Here is an 18108-nt window from a genome sequence, read left to right on the forward strand (position 1 = left end):
AACCGATTTTGGCTTTATTGTTGTTTTGAAGCCATGAACTGCTCCAGAATTTTCATGTTTAGAATTATCTGTGCAGGCTGTGGGAATGGAAAAAGACACTGCCAATTCCTTTCTGAAAAAAAGAATCAACAGTGAGGAATGTTTATTTGTTATGCCTTAACTCATATTTATTTGTCAGTTGTGAAAAATTTGTATTGAGAAAAAAAGTTTTTATTTAATGTCAAGATCCAGTAACAATTTATTAATTAATTTGTGCCCTTAAATATTATACAAACATTAAATAATAATTAAAGTAATAGAATTAAAATGTTTTGAACAAAGAAAGCTAAGGGCAAAACTGTTCACAATTAACCATTTAATGTGGCATGACTGTAAATATCTTTGATATTCAGGAGACAAAAATGATATAGTATACATATATTTGAACAAACATATATAAGAGTCTGATTTATTTTTTACCATCTTAAGCCTGACCCTGTGGCTATCACATGTCAAATTAGATAATTATCTGTCTTTAGAGTACCACATATTTATATAGTTATTCCATATCATAGATGTCCTTCTTTTATGATTAAGTTACTTTGGAATACAAAAGACTAGCCTCAGTCAAGCTAAGAGTTTGTTATAGCCAGTTGCGGCTTATTTAGAATATAATTTTGTGTAACTGTATTTGTGAGCTTGGAGAACAAATGCTTAAAATTGATAATCAGGCTAGGTTAAGAATAGCTATTCAAATCTTCACAGATGGATGTAAAGACTAGAAAGAATCCAGACATTTACTAGCTGTCAAATACACAAATCTGAAGATGATTTAGGAGACTGAAAATGTTTGTGATTGTCCAGTCTTCTCATTTATAATGAGGTGCTTTAATCCTCATATATAGCGTGGATAATAATATAGGTTAGAAGGTAGAAAACTTTCCTGGAACTCTCTCTCTCTTTCTTTCTGTCTGTGTTTGTGTGTGTGTGTGTGTGTGTGTGTGTGTGTGTGTGTGTGTGTGTGTGTGTGTGAGAGACTCTATGTTTCTGTCTCTTTCCTGCACCTCCTATTTGCAGGCAGCCTCTCTCACTTTGGTCTGCAACTACTTGATGGTGGAACTTAAATATGAAATTTCTTGGTTGTCTTCCCAGAGCTTTCACACTGTGGTGAGCATTTCTTTCAAGAAAGCCATCCATGTAAGCTGCCTATGTGCCAGATTTGCAAACCATCTGGAAAACCTTCACAGACTTCCATTGATTTGTTGCATATGACTTTTGTTCTGTTAATCCAGCTCATTTCTTTCTCAATTTTCAAGGGAAAATGCATTCATTTATTTCATTTCACTGCATATTTTGTTGAGTATGTACTAGATACTAGAAACTGTTCTAGGATCTAAGGATACAACAATGAACAAAATAGGCAAAGGAATAAATCTTCACCATATGGTGCTTGCATTCTAGTGTGGGAGAGATAGGACATAAAAAAATTAATTTTATATATATATATATGAAATATATTTTATATATATAAATTTATATATATATAATTTCTAATATGATATATATATATCATATTAGAAATTACAAGTGGTATGAAAAAAAATATGGCAAAGAAATGCAACAAGGAGTGTGTGTAGAATTATTAAATAGAGAGGCCAGGAAAGCTCTCATTTATAAGGTGTTATTTTAGTAAATATCTAAAGATGCTGAGGAAGTCACCATAGATATCTGGGGAGAGAGTGTTTTCAGGTAGAGAAAACAGCAAGCATAAAGGCCGTGAAGCTGTGTTTGAAGAACAGCAAGTAAGGCTAGTGTAGCTCTAGTCATGTGAAGAAGAAGAAAGTATAGAAGATGATCTTAGACAGGTAATGGGGTCAGATGTTTTGGACTAGAGCCATATAGATTGTATGACTTTGACTTTTACTTGGTTGAGAAAGGAAGACATTGCAAGGATTTGAGCACATGAATGATATGCTCTGAGTGATATAATCTACTTCAAGGAGAGAATGCTGAGCTGCATCACATGATATCGATGCGTCAGGTAAGACAAGAAATGAAAATTTATCATTGAATTTGGCAATGGGAGATCATAGGTGGCTTTGATAAGAGCATTTCTGATGGAGCAGGGAATGGGTAAAAGTCATTGGAGGGGATGAGAGAGAGGAAAACATAATTATGGGTAAGGAGAGAATGTATTTTTTGCTGTAAAGGGAAGGGGGATATTAGGGTGAGATCTAAGGGGTGAAATAAGGTCAAGATAGGGTTGGTTGGCTTTTTTTTTAAGATGTCAAAAGTATCAGCATGTTTTTATTCTTATGGGAAAGATGCAATAGAGTAGAACACACTTGTGATGTAAGAAAGATGGAGAGTTTTTGATGCATTTCTTTGAGTAGGTAAGTAGGAATGGGACTCACATACCTGCAGAGGAGAGGGACTTGGCTGCCAGCACCACCAATTCATCCACAGTAATAGGAAAGAAACCCAAGTATATGGGTCCAAATACAGGTAGTTCAAAAAATGCATTGGTAGGAACAGGTGGAGATTCTCTCTGATTGATTCTTTTTTTAATCCTCAATAAAACAAGAAGCAAGATCATCAGCTAAAACTGAAAGTCGAGAAGGATGTTGGAGATTCAACAAGAAAGGAGAACGGGGGATTATATATATATGCATATGCCAGGCACATTAAGTAAGATTGCCTGGCAAAATTAAGAGCTAACCACTTGTGGTTATATATGTGTGTTTTTCTTAAGCTACAAGAAGCTTTCTGGATTATTGTAAGTAGGCGGAGTGTTGGATTTCACCAAGTTATGGTTCCACTGGTTAGTAGAAGAAACTTGCAGAATATTTGGAGAGTTAAGGGGGCATGCAGGAATATGATTGTAATGACCATTATTGTCATTTAAGCTATGAATAGAGCAAGAGAGATTTGCAGGGGAGGAAGTTGAGGGGTAGTAAAAAAGTAGTAGGATTAGTTTGCAGCTGGTCCTGTAGGGTGAAAGGATTGTTGGATTCAAAGGATTTCCATGAAATATTAATTCATATTAATGTTCGTATCAATTTTAAGAATTTTTCTTTGTTCCCATTCTGGTTTCCTCTTCATCCTGTTTTTATTTTAAACATATCCCTCTTTAGAAATTAGCTATGATTTAATTACTATTGCCTTCTCTATGTAAAGTAATATTTTTATAATCAATAATATAATGAAAAATATAGAAAAGAAAAAGGAAAATCAGTATCAAGAGTGTTACCACCAAACACATATATGAATGTGTCAGTCTTTGAATATCACAGTCTTTTTTCTCTTAATGATTTTTCATGGGTTTCTACTACGTTTAAATTTTTCCTTTTCCCCATAGTCTTATAAACATACTTTCATCAAGATTATCTTTAATGACTGCTTAATATTCTAATGAGGTGATGTTTCATAATCTATTCAATTTTGTCTACATTACAGGATATTTATACTAATTAACTTTGGCATTAAAATTGTGTGGTGATGAATGTCTTTATGAATAATTTAAAAAATTATAATTTAGATTCCCTAAGGAATTTTTATAAGTTCATTTTTACTTTTTTGCAAACAGAACCATCCAAATGCTTCAAACCAGTCCTTGGACATCTTTGTTTTCTTCAAGTGAATACTCTCAAAGCTTCCACATAGTATCTTAATAACTTTCCTGGTGGATTTAAATATAACTGATTGATTGTACATTTTCATTATTTTGGGCTCCTGTTCATTTATTTTATTATTTTATCCACTTTTTAATAGGATGCTACATTTTTTTGGTTCTCCATCCTGATCACAGCCATAAACTCACATGGCTCATTGTTTTGTTGATTAAGATAATAATTTATTTTGATTTTTAATTATTTAGTAGAGCAAATAAATATTTTATATTTGTGGATCAATTTTTTTTTTTCTGTTGAAGTTTTCTGGAATCATTTAGAATGTTGTTAGTAAATGCCTCATCTTACTTATACTGGAAAACTCAAAAAGTTCCCCTTGTTCACAAGTTCCGCCTGAGTCAGACATGCTCTTAGATTGCAAAGGGTTGTGAAGAAGCAACATGAGGAAGTTAGGAAGGACAACAATGCAAGTGATCAATGAGCAGAGCTTCACTGAACTAGAACACCATTAGGGATATGACAAGAGTTCTGTCCACGTGGTGGCAATTCTTATAGCTGGTCCCTCAGGAGAGCTACTCAAAGGCTTTCTACATTAGGGTCTTCAGGGACATTGCTCACAGTGTCCTCTGCATGTAGTCGTTGAGAGTATGAACTCTGGAGCAAGATTCTTGGGCTTTGGCTCCTGACTTTTTTACTTCCTAGCTGTGTATTAGGTAAGTAAATTAATCTCTAGATATCTCAGTTTCCACAACTGCAAAATGGAGACAATAATATCACATACCCTACAGCACTGCTATGCAAGTTCGAGGAGATGACAGATGTAAAGTACTTAGAACATTGCCTGGCACAGAGTATGCCTAGTAATTGTTAGCTATTATTAATTTCTGCAAATTTAAGTTAACCTACATTAGATGATCTCTTTCTTGCGTCTGCCAAATTTCTCTTGTTTTCAGTCTCTTTATTTTCTGTTATCTAATTTTATTCACAGTGATTTTAAAATATTAAAAGCAAATTTTTTCACTTTGTTTTCTGTTTTCATCTTCCCTTTGACTAAGAAGACTTGATTTTCTTTTCAGTTTTTCTTCATAGATTAAAATCTGTTTAAAGGAAAGTTTCTGTTCTCTTCCATATGTTTTATAAATGCTATCTCATCCTAAGCTTGGTTGGACATTGAACCTAATCCTAAGAACCTTCCTTGTTTTCTGGTCTCCCTTCCATGATTACATGTCATTTTCAATTACTTTATGTCTCTTTGGTTGTATTTCATTGCAGTGCTCATTTTGGTTATTAGAATACCAGAAGGTATATTTTGGAATAATAAATGTTTTAATATAGTCTTATATAAAAGCTTACAACAGATAAGTGGCTGAGATATTGATAGAATTTTAAAGAGCAATTTGTCAGTCTTATATTAGTCCTTATGATAGCAAATTATAGACCTCTGCACAAATAACCATGTTTTGGTGATTCAGATTCAGTTTTTCTGCTTCTTAGGGAGGACTGATACTTTTTACCCTCCACGGTCTCACCAGGAGGTTGAAAAGAAATGTGATGTATGTTTAGGAACCTGGAATAGGGAACAAAAGGGAATATTGAAAATCTTATCAATACGGTAGAAAGAAGAGAGAAATAAAAACAAATAAGTAACTTTCCCAAAAGATTGAAGAGGAGGGAATACTCCCAAACTCATTCCATGAAGCCTCCATCACTCTGATTCAAAAACCAAAGACACTACCGAAAAAGAAAATTATAGGTCAATAATTTTGATGAATATAAATGTAAAAATTCTCAACAAAATAGCAAACCAAATCCAACAACACATAAAAAAGATCATACACTAAGATCAAGTCAGATTCATCTCAGGGTCACAGGGATGGTTCAACATATGCAAATCGATTAATGTGATACACCACATCAACAAAAGAAAAGACAAAAACCATATGATTTTCTCAATAGATGCAGAAAAAGCATTTGATAAAATTCAACATCCATTTATGATTAAAACTCTTACCAAAGTGGGTATAGAGGGAAGTTAAGAAGGTAGACTTGTCCATTATGTAAATGATTCACACTGGCATTCTAAGTTCAAACCCAGGAGGACTGGTGTGCACAAAATGTCTGTCAGAGGGTGTTTTTCTCCTGGCAAAGAATATGGGGACTCTTATAATTAACTTGATCTAGTAACAGTAAGGTAAGCGTTGGCTGAAAAAACATTAGATTTTTTTGCAAAAGGACTGATAAAATCTAGGAAGAAAAAAATACAGTAACTTTTCAATTATCCTCTTTAGAGAGGTTAAAAGAGCATTATCAAATTGAATAATCAATCACTCTAAAACAGCAGTTAAACTTCCACAGTGCTTCCTCTTTTCCAATATTCCATAAGTACCTTTGTCAGTAGCCACTTGTTACTCATGCTGAAACCAAGAAAATTGGCACAGATGTGAACAATAAGACAAGAACAATCATTTTAAGCAGTGATTCGTGTTAATTGGGTAATTATGATTTATGGTTTTTAGTTTAACCTTTATAACAACTTTTATTAAAAAATGTCTTTATTGAGATGTAATTCCCATACCATTAAACACTGTTTAAATTAGATATTTTTATACTCTATTGTTAAGAAAGTGAAGCTCAGACCAGTTTATTTATAAGCTTTGCTTTGAACACACATGTGTCTAATTTCAAGGCCTGCATTTTTCCTACTGCTCCCCAGTGCCTCTGTTGTCATGAGCCCAGCAGTCTTTTTGGCAGGAGTGATGCAAATACCTGTTAAAATGTTCTATGAAGAATGAAAAATAGGAGATAGGGTCCTAAGACACAACTGGTCAGCAGTCCTTTTTTCCCTTAGGGAGTGAGGTCAGAGTCTCAAGCCATTGGAGTGAGGGGAGAAGCTCTGGAATGGGCTCAGTTGGAGAAATTATTTCCATATGCACAGTAGTAATATGAAGGAGAGAACAGAGGAGGAGGAAGGGAACCACCTAGTCTTGCCACTTTTTATACAGTATTTTCTTTGAATATTAATGCAGCACTGTGAAGAATTGTTAGTTCATTAACAACAACAGCAATGATAATAATACTTATTATTCGTCTTTATTTTTCACAGATGATAAACAGAGTCACAGAATGTTTAGTAACTTCCCCAAGTTTATTCCCAGGGGTTTGAAGCAAGAGAATTCTAACTCCAAAGCCTGAATTCTTTGTACTTTGCCAAAATGAATTTACATATAAGAAAAAGCAAACAAACACTGTTGATAGGGGAAAAACAGTGAGATCTCATGATGTGAAGTATTATAAAGTGGTGGGGTTTTGTCGGGTACGAAGCGTGTAAGAAAACAAACATAGAATTAGGCTCAGGGCCTGGAAAGGTCCGTGCAAGTCAAGTCCTACAGGTTCAACTTCATTAGTCACTCTGTGGATCCAACTATAGTTCCACCCCTTCTGAATCAGTACTTGACCTCTGTACTTTTTGAAAAATACAAACCAAGAAACTTCTCTTGCATTGAATGATGCAAAGAAAATGGCTTAATGTCACTGCTATACCCCCATTGTCATATCCAACAACTCCTGCAGCAGTTGAGCTTGTTTGGTTACTTACCAACTCTCTGAAAGTGTCACCCTAATTTATTCACTTACTTGTTTTGTTTTTTAACATTTTTTTTTTACTGAAGAGTAATGTACACTTGTTGTTCAAGTGCATTGTGTTATCTGAGTATTTGTAAGCATGCTCAAATTATTTTTAAACCAAGGAAGAGAAAAGGAGAGTGTGTGTTTATGTGTGTGTGAACATGCATAAAAAAAGGTTTTGTAGCTAATTTCTCTTCCAGGGTTTGTTAGGAACATATATTACTGAAAGTTAAACTTGAGAGACATATCACTAGCACTATTACACAGCAACAGCATGTATTTGATAGCAAATTCATTAAATATTTTCCACAATGAAAGTAGTAACCTTGCTCTATGGCTTAGAAGGTTAGTACGATATGCTTCTGTGTGGAAGCATTAACACAACTGTGATCTTAGGAAAATTTCAGCCCATGTCATAGCTGCAATATGCAGAAGTAGAGTGATCTTCTGTTCAGGTCTATGTTTTAGCTACTCCTTTCAATTTTCACAGGAAGGAGCAAGTCCAGTCTTTAGCTTAGCAGTTTGTTTGGGCCTTCACGAGAAAGTGCTGCTCTGGATCCCCATCAAGAGCTAGAACATACAAGTCCACAGGAGTCGAAGTGTGGAAACTGAAAGTCGGTTGAGAGAAACTTGTAGTCACCCTCCCTGAAGGCTAAGGATTGCCGACTCCAGGAGCAAAAAAATGCTACATAATTTGCATTGCCCAGTGCAAAGTGAAGACATGAGACCTCTTGTTCAAACAGAGTAATTATTTCAAGATAGCATTCTGAGAATGGGGCCCTGTGTGATTGCATGGCTCACACACTCATGTTGTGGGCCTTGCTGTGAACTTGGTGAAGATCTCCTGGGGTCAAAATTGGGGCTTGATGGTACTCTTCAGCAACAAGCCTGAGCATAGTCTCAAATCTCACTTCCCTTAAAAGAAGGGAAGTTCAGACCCATGGGTAGGAAGCATAGTGTAGGGTTCAAAAGCTTGTTCTCTAGAGTCTTATATCCCTTAGTTCAAACAATGGCTCTACTGCTTAGTACCTTTATAATCTTGGTCAAATAAACTCCTAAGCCTGATTTCCTTACCTTTAGAACCAACTTTCTAGAATTGTTGCAAGTCATAAATGAGAAAATTCATGCAAGGTGCCAGGAATGTAGCAAACTCTTAAATAATAGCTCTCATCATGGATACTTTTTATTATTGTTCAAGCCTGAAATATTCCTTTTGTGTATTTGTTTAGAGTCCTTGTTACACTTTCCCTTCGAGACTAAGGTTTCTTTGAAGAGTTCTTAGCTACATCATTCAGCTGAACATAAAACCATTTCCAATCTACTATTTCTCCATTTCTGATTTGTGCTCACTAATATGATGTTATCTTGCACAATTATTGTAATTTTCCGAAACTTCAGCTCAACCAGTGATGGAAGCGTGATAAAATAAAAAGTACCTGATGGACGTCTTGACATGGTGATATTAACAAGATGATGAATTGATAGGATGTTTTGAGTTAGTACAACTGGTAATGCACAGAAATTATTGTGCATTACTAATTCTGCTTAATGCACCAGAATCCCCACTGCCCTCCCTGGAGAATCTTGTAAAATCATTTTTCTTAGGAAAAGTGACTGATGATATTTTTTCCCTGTCAGGTCTTTTAAATCTTTGGTTATAATGACCAAAGGTAATGCTCAAACTATTTAATAGCTAGTGGTAAGTGTATATGCACTACCAATCAGAGAGTGCCCAATATCCTATCAGAAGGTGTCCTGGGGTAATATCCAATGAGGCCACACACACACCATGAAAATGTCCAGTAAAATCACACCAGGTGAGCATCATCAGCTGATTACAATTCTTCTGTGTTCTACTCAGGCCTTTTACACCAATTGTGTTTATAAGGGAGCACAAACTTATTTTGGTAGGTTTGGTCTTTGTCGGGATGAAGTCCACCAGTCCAATAGCTCCTCTGACATTTTAGCATCTGCTGTCACCTATAAGAGTTATAGACTACATTGAAGTATTTTTAGTATCACATAGGTCAAGAGTTAAATGCTGTACAGGTCATAGAAACATAAAGGAGATCTGAGGTATTCAAGGACTAGTTGGAAAATGTTCTGAACCTACTGGGGGGCTAAAAATAGCAATCTTCAGTGTATAATGACTACCACAAAGGTAATGACTTCAAATGGACACATTTTTAAAGGGGTAATTCTTTTAAATGGTATTGCTTCCCTGGTTACTCTTCTCCAAAAAAAAAAAATCTGGAATCTTTTTCTAGGTTGTACAGTTGGTAACTATTCCTGGTTACTTAAGGCCTAGTTTAAACAGTAAAATAAATGAATATCAAAACTTTATTCATCAGTTCTTTAAGGAAAAAAATAATGGATCATGCAGAATCAGAATAATTATGTTGTGAAAGGCATATTGGCAAGTACATGTCCCCAGCTGAGTGAGTAGTAGATTGCTCTTTTCCCACTTACTCATTCCAACAAAGACTGACTCATGCTTCTTTAGACAAAGTTTAAAAAATTCCCATTTTGGACAGCAATTGCAATAGAGTATAAAGTTTAACTGGAAGAAATCTCAAGGAAATGATAAATGTGGGTTGTGCTATTTGCACCTGTGTAAACATGTACTGTCCAGCATCATGGTCCTTCCAGTCAAGGGCTTTTCTCTTATGCCACCTCTCCCTGCATTTATAAAGAAAAAAAATCAGATTTAGGACAAAGCCTTCTGAGAGGTAGGGGTGTGTGTGTGTGTGTGTGTGTACAAAATGATTGGGAGAAGAAAGAGTTCTTGGAGGATAGTAGGAACAGCCAGAGAATAGGGAGAAATCTATCTGGGAAAGAAATAAGCATGGTGGTTGTAGAATGTGATTCTCAAAATGTGCCCCGACAACCACAGCATCACATCACCTGGCCACTTTCCTAGGAATGTAAATCCTCAGGTGCAACCCCAGACTTTCTGGATCAAAAACACTAGGGTGGCTCCAGCAAACTGTTTTGTTTGGTGTTTGTTCAAACCTCCAGGTGATTCTGATGTGGCGGAATTTCAGAACCACTAGTTTAAATGACAGTGAAAATCTACTTGGGTAACTGGACAAGAGTGATATTCCACAAAGAATTGCAGTGAACAACCACCTCCTGCCTTTGGTTCTGAGATGTTATGATCCCGTAGGAGCATAGCTGCACGAGGCATCATTCTTGGTTCTTATGTGGTTGAGAACTTCTAATTGTATTCCACTGGGTTATAACTATTTTTTAAATCAAGGGTTATTTACCTCAGAAGAATTCTGGGTAAAAATTGTTCCTTTCTTCTCTCTTCTCACCAAGAAATTAAAGAGTTTAGGTAGATTTCTGTATAAATTGGTTTTCTATTTAAAATTTACTTTATCTTTTTGAAAAATACCTTTTAATTTAAATATTTTTTCTCATTTTAATTTGATTTGTTTAATTTTGCAGAAGGATGTGAACTTAGTTTTCCTATTTTAAAGTTTTGGCTACCTATGGTGTGCTAAGAGCTTTAGTTTTGGACATTATGTTTGGTAAAATCAACCACAGAATTTTGAGAATTTGCCAAGAAATTTGAGATTCAGTGCAAATTGAATAGTACATATTTCTGCTTTTCACCCAATCTTTCCATATAGTTTCACCTATCTGAGAAAAAAATTGCTATTGCATTGTTTTTTAACACCTTTACTGTAGTATGATTTTTGTACAGTAAACTACACATATTTCAAACGTACAATTCGATGAATTTTGATAGATGTATACACCTATGAAACCACCACCACAATCAAGATAGCTAACATTTCCATCACTCACCAAGAGGTGCAAATTTCAAACTCCCGATTTAATCCCTTCCCACCCCCTTTACCCACTGGTAACCTTAAGTTTGTTCTCTATGTTTGTGAGTCTGTTTCTGTTTTGTAGATAAGTTCATTTGTGTCCTTTTTTTTTAAGGTGACACATATAAGTGATATTATATGGTATTTTTCTTTCTCTTTCTGGCTCACTTCACTTACCATTTGAATTTTTATGAGATAATCTTTGCATTTGTTTATTCATTATGTTTGGAAAACATGACCCCTCCTTCCTTTTCTTTCTTTCCCTTTCTTTTTCTTTTCTTTTCCTTCCTCCCTGCTACTCCCCTCTTCTCCCCCTCCTCTTTAATTAATTCCCATTTATATACCAGAGAAGGCCTTTAATTTCTTTTAAAAAATAAACTTTTTGGAAATAAAATGCCAAGAACTTCAAAGAAGTGTATAGCCAAAAAGACATGTCAGAGGTCAAAGAGGTACAGTTAACGTGTGAAGGAGAACAAGAAGTAAGGTTTAGCATGACCGAAAATTGGAACTGGAAGGTGGTATAATCTCAGAATTTACTGTTGGGAACCTTGAGTCTGTGAAGGGGTGAATTATATGGCGGCCTGAATTATGGGTAATATGAGGAAGCTGTAACATGCATGAGTAATTATGTCTGGGACAGTCACTCACCAGCTATTTGACATAGGTTAGTTATGTCCCCACTGTTGAGATTCATTTTTATACTCTAAAAAATCTAATTTAAAATAACCCATTTTTCAGTGTTGTCATAGGATCTAAAGAAAACATATATGCAAAGAAGGCTGAGGCTCAGCAATGCTATGCTACAGTTAGTACGTATGGATGCTTTTAGTTGTAATTCATGTTTTCATATTTGCATGGTACTCCATGGTATTACAACACCACAATTTATTTATCCATTCATAGGGCAAAGGATGTTTTGATTAATTTTAGTTTTTTGTTACTATAGTATAATGAACATTCGTGCATATCTTGTCCAGTGCACATGTGCAAGGTTTTACTAGAACAAATACTTGGGATTGGCAATGCTGTCTGCTAGGCTGTAAGCATCTTTCGTGGAAATACCAGATTGATTTCTAAGTGGTTGTACTTATTGACACTTCCACTGGATGTGTGTAAAATTTCCCTTTGCTCCTCAGCTTTGCCAGTAGTTACTGTTGCCAGATTTTAAAACTTTTGGAAATTTGATGAGTGGTAATTGTATCTCATGTGGTCTCACTTAGCATTCTGCTGATTATGATAAATTGAGCATATTTTAATATATTTAGGGCTTATTTGTGTTTACTTTTTGTGAGAAATGCTTATTCAGATTTTTTTCAAAATTTTCTATAATGTTTTTATTTTTCCTATTGATTTGTGAGAGTCTTTGATATATTTTCTTATTTAGTCATGTGTAATGAAAATATATTCTCCCAGTTTTTGGCTTGTGCATTTACTTTTGTGAACAATGTCCTTTGATATGTAAGATTTCTTATTCTTTTTTTTTATAGTTTGCATTTTGTGTTTTTGTACTTTGCTTAAGAAATTTTCTATTTCCAGAAAGCATAAAGATAATTCCTTAGACTCTATTTTTAAGTTTTAAAGTTTGCTTTCCAGTTTTTAAATCTCTTAGAATAGATTTTTGTGTATGATCAATGTAACTTTTTTTCAGAAGGGACAACCTATTGTACCGTCACTGTTTCTTGAATAATCTATTTCCACACTGCTGTGCAAGGCTACTTCTGTCATATATCAAGTTTTCATAAGAGAGTGGGTCTATTTCTGGGGGTATTATGTGCCCTTAGTATATTTCTGTGCCAAATCCACATTGTCTTACTTAGCACCTATCTATAATAAATACTGTTATCTGGTAGCACACGCCACTTCTATCATGTTTTCCTTCTGGCTTGTCTTGAATAGCAGCCCTTTGCGTTTCCACACAAATTTTAAAATAGCCTAAGAAGTTACAAACATACACATATAAATAAAGGTGATTTTTCTTGAACTGTATTGAATGTAAAGAAAGATTTGGGAAGAATTTCTAGTTTTGTGGTTTTTAGTCTTTCAATAACCAAACAGGGAATGTCTATTTATTGAAGTTTCAACCAACTATTCTTTTTTGTTATCCTTGGGATTTTCATTATTACTTTTTTACTGGATCACTACTGCATTTCTAGGTTTGCTTGTTGGTACTAATCCAGGTTCTGAGCATTTTCCAGTGGAATTCTACTACGTCTTTCAAGATATCTTGTCCTTGTCCAGCATCCTACCAGAAGTAGAGGACCTATGCAGAGTATTTTTACATACAGTTTTCTATTTAAACGTCTGGGTTACTTTGAATTTGTTTCTATGCCAACCTGTGTATATATATGTATATGTGTATATACACATGCACATATTTTTACTTTGTAGGTGGAATAATGTTCACCAGTGAAAAAGCCCATTTTGGGGCACCAAGAATTTCATGAAGTAGATCTGAAGGAAATTTGTTTGACATGGAAGTCCAAAAATCCTCAAAAAATTGCACTATTACAGGTACAGGAATTTATAACTATTGTAATTTTTCCATCTATCACCAGTAACTGTTGGAGGACTACTTCTGAAAAGTGCTGCAGAAGATTAAAAGAATTGTAAAATCCCAACTGTATCATAGAAATACTTAAATCATCATTAAAAAGTTGGAGAAAATAAAATACTCAACCAACTGATTATAAGTATTATGAGGAGGTAAAACCTCATTATTAAATGAGTGGTATATTAATACAATTAATTTGGGGGTTAAAGAGACCTCTGTAGTTTAGAATGGGCTAATAAATCCTAACGGAGTATGAAAGAATTGAGTTGATTCTCAGAGGAAAAGTAAGTTCTAAGAGAGTTAGATGGAACTAGATTAGAAGAAAAGTGTAAAAATAAAACAAATGCAACTTTTCTTTTTCAAAATGTGTCTTCTAATTTTAAATATATGACACTTGAGACTCATTTCAATCAAGATATAGTTCTATATATACCAAACAAAAAAGTCTGAAAGCTTACTTGAATTTATTTTTCTATTTTACTCATTTTCTCTTAAGCAGCACTAGCTTCACAAAGTCCACAGAATCATTGTCACAACATATATTGCAAAATGACCACATATAAGTTGCTCTAAACATAAAAATACTTCAATATTTTTGCAACATATGGAAATTCATTATAGCTGATATAGAAGTATTTTAAAGTGTTGCTAATTCTTAAAATGCTCACTTTCCAAAGTAATAAAGTGTTTCCATTTCATAGTGGCAATAAGACTGTTCTTTACCATTTTAAACTCAAAAAAGGTTCAGTGAATTCCTTCAAGTAGTGAACCTAATTGCTCTATTTTTTCTATGTTTATTTTCATGAAACGTTCATTTTTCATGAAAAAATTCAATTTATTAAAATTTATCAGTACAACATCATCAAAAAATGATCTAAGAAATGCATGATTGTCTAATTTGGCATGCTATGTTTTAAAAATTATTTTAGCTGTTCACAGATGTTTTTGATATTTTTCACATGTTGATTATTATCAGAAAGAAAAACATTAAATGAACAATCTAGATGTAATGAGACCAACCACTTAATGTTTAGAAAAATCTGAATAACTGACTGAATTATTCTGTTTGCTCAGAGGTATTCTTTCATGAAAATGAAATATAAAACAATTAAGGCAAAGTATATGTAGTCTGGGCCATTTTCAAGAAGATGTATTAAATGATTATTATCTAAATTGATAAACACTTGTTTATAAATCATGTCTTAAGATAAAGTAATAAAGTAATCTTGGTTGTATCTCAGAATGTCACTTCATCTTTGTTTTGCTTTGTTTTTGTCTAAAGAACAAGAACTTCCAGACCCAAGTTTGCCTCTCAATTGGCCAGATGATGTCACATTTCATGGGAATATTGCTTCCAATGCTATGAATCCATTCTGGAATGAACTGTCTGCTTCTAACCCATTTTTGGATGATATAACTCGGCTAAGAAATCACCACAAGAGAGAAAATATTTCCATCTTGAAGGAAGATCCTTTTCTTTTTCTTAGAGAAATAGAAACTAGAAATTCTTTTGTTTCCTCCGGCGATGAACTTGATGTGCATCAATTGCTTAGGCAGTCTTCCTCAAGGAAGTCTGGAAGATCTAAAAGTGTCTCCGAACTTTTGGACATTTTAGATGACACAACACATGCTCATCAGAATATACATAACTCTGACCCGATCCTAGAACAAGACTTAGAATGGCTTCAAAATGATCGAGAGGCTTATAAAATGGCTTGGTTAAGTCAACGCCAGCTGGCCCGCTCCTGCCTGGATTTGAATACAATCAATCAGAGTCCTGGATGGGCCCAAACACAAGTTGCAGAGACCACAATAGTTTGCAAATTAAACCACCAAGGAGGGTCAGTTCAATTACCAGAATCAGATATCACTGTTCATGTGCCCCAAGGCCATGTAGCTGTGGGAGAATTCCAAGAGCTGTCTCTAAGGGCTTTTCTAGATCCTCCACAAATGCTTAATCATAATCTTTCATGCACTATAAGCCCGCTGTTGGAAATCATGTTAGGTAACCTTAACACAATGGAAGCCATTTCGCTAGAAATGAAAATTGGGGCTGAAGTGAAAAAGGATCCTTTCAGCCAAGTCATGACAGAAATAGTGTGTTTACATAGCCTGAGTAAAGAAGGCCCTTTCAAAGTATTGAACAACTGCTACATTTATAAAGACACCATCCAAGTCAAACTAGTAGACTTGAGTCAGAGGATGTATCTCGTTGTTGCTGCACTAGCTAAAGGTACTCAGTCACCAGCTGCCACCATTTGGGATTATATCCACAAAACCACCTCAATTGGAATTTATGGGCCCAGATATATCCATCCCAGTTTCACGGCTATTTTCACAGTTTGTGGACACAGTTATATGCCTGGAAAGCTTACAATCTCTGATATTAAGAAGGGTGGAAAAAATATGTCTCCAGTTGTGTTTCAGCTGTGGGGAAAGCATTCTTTCTTACTTGAAAAGCCACAAGATTTAAGTATTTCTGTCTTTTCTTGTGATCCTGATTTTGAAGTAAAGGTGGAAGGAAAAAGGAAAGAAATTAAACAAAAGCAGTTGCAATCAGGTCAAATAGTTCATCAACAATTTTTATTTTCTTTAGTTGACTCCAGAGAAATGCACTTGTTTGTTTTCTGTGTTCAGGTGGAGCCTCCCAATGGTGGATTACTTACACAGTTCTTTATCACTACACCTGATCCAGCCCCAAACCTAAAAAGGCTCTCAAATCTGCCAAGTGATTTGCAGAAGGAGAAAGAAATCAAGTCTGCTCCTTTATTACCAAGTGTGCATGTTAAATATCCCAAGTTTCAAGACACACAATTGAACTTTACCAACTATGGGGTAACCCTAAAGACAGTGCTAAGGAAAACCAAAATTGACTACTTACTCGAATATTTCAAAGGTGACACAGTAGCTCTTCTTGAAGAAGGTAAGGTAAAAGCCATTGGGCAGTCCAAGGTGAAAGAATGGTATATAGGAGTGCTGAGAGGTAAGATTGGACTTATACATTGCAGAAATATCAAGATGATTGCAAAGGAACAAGTAATGTCTCTGTCAGATAGTGTCTTCACAACCAGGAATCTTCTTGAACAAATTGCCCTGCCCTTTAAAACGCTGACTTATATCTATTCAGTTGTATTGACCTTGGTGTCAGAAGAAGTTTATGATTGGAAAGTTTTAGCTAATGTCCTGGGTTATTCACATCTGATGCTGGAAGAGTTTGATCAAATACAAGCAGACAAAGAATCAGAAAAAGTTTCTTATGTTGTAAAGAAGTTAAAGGAAGATTGTCATGCAGATAGAAATACCAGGAAGTTTCTTTATGAACTTATTGTGGTAAGTATTGCTTAATCACAGTAATTTATTTACCATAGAGAGCTTTATTAACTTGCAATATTTATAAGTAAACATATGAGAGTAGTTAAAAATTCTCAGCAGTCTTAAATAAGTTGAAGTCACTGTATAGCCAATATAGAGTTTTTTGCAGAAGATCATAAAGCTGATCTCTTAGATTTGACACTCAGACTTTCCCAAAAACTAGACCCCTAAGGATTATCCTTTAGCGGAAGATTAAATATTTTGTTTGTGCTAGAATATAACAATTAAGAAATCTCTTCTTTTCCTCTCTCAAATATTTAAATAGCTCTTAAAATATCAGGGAAGCTCCAATAATATGAAAGCAAATAAGAGGAAACTAAAAAAAAACTAGTTAATTTAGCCATTGCTATGGGTTCACTTTCTAGTGTTTTTAGAACATATATCATCAGTGTTCTTAACTTTAGCAATTTAATATTTGGATGTAATGTATCCAAATCAAAAATGATGTTGCTAATTCTCTTTTTCTTCATGTTTTAATGGGACTCTCAGGATCTCTTTTTTTCCAACATAGCATTCACTCTAGTGTAAGGCTCAGTAGAGAGTTATAAAAAAGATGTTTTCCTTAAGTGTGGAAATTCAGTATTTTATAAAAGTTAAAAGAAAAAAACCAAGAATATATATATATATAAATGGCTAAAATGTGACTGTATAAATAATAATAATGATAGCTACGACTCCTCTAGGGTTCTCTGTGTGTTTGGCACTGTGTGGAACACGCTAGATACACTATGTCACTTAGCCATTGTAACAACTCTATGGGGTAAGTCTAGTTAGTATCTTCATCTTACAAATAGAGGAAACTGAGTTTAGGAGGTTGGGCAACTTGCCCAAGGTCTAACAGTTAGTATCAGAGATGGGATTTGAAACCTGTTTTGTTCCACAGCCACACTATAGACTCCTTCAATTATTTTTATGATTCTACAATGATACTGAGATGGGTTGAATTTTTAAAGCCCAATATCCCATTGTTAAGTGGAGAGTTTTATAATGGTGTGCTGCATTCTCATTTAATCTGGATCATTTACAGTCATTGGCTGATCTACCTGGTTCAAGCTGCACATGCATTTTGCAATAGCTCATTACCTCATGTTCAGCATGGACCCATGAACATTTGACT

At 34.7% G+C, this 18108-nt stretch overlaps 1 protein-coding gene across 5 annotated transcripts in view; it reads left to right on the forward strand.

Annotated features, from left to right (window-relative positions):
- MACC1 (MET transcriptional regulator MACC1) overlaps nt 1-18108 on the forward strand; it is a 156705-nt gene that overhangs the window by 21358 nt on the left and 117239 nt on the right. For 4 of the 5 annotated variants that reach the window (XR_004321481.1, XR_004321482.1, XM_032483879.1 and 1 more), the window contains exons 2-3: nt 13457-13579; nt 14902-16949. Coding sequence is in view for 3 of the 5 variants with exons in the window: in XM_032483879.1 (XP_032339770.1) it covers nt 13540-13579; nt 14902-16949 (2088 nt within the window). In the remaining 2 variants the exon portion in view is untranslated. The remainder of the gene's footprint in view (nt 1-13456; nt 13580-14901; nt 16950-18108) is intronic. The other variant, XM_032483880.1, reaches the window with a different exon arrangement.

This window comes from Camelus ferus, chromosome 7, assembly GCF_009834535.1.
Source record: "Camelus ferus isolate YT-003-E chromosome 7, BCGSAC_Cfer_1.0, whole genome shotgun sequence".
NCBI classification, from domain to species: domain Eukaryota; kingdom Metazoa; phylum Chordata; class Mammalia; order Artiodactyla; family Camelidae; genus Camelus; species Camelus ferus.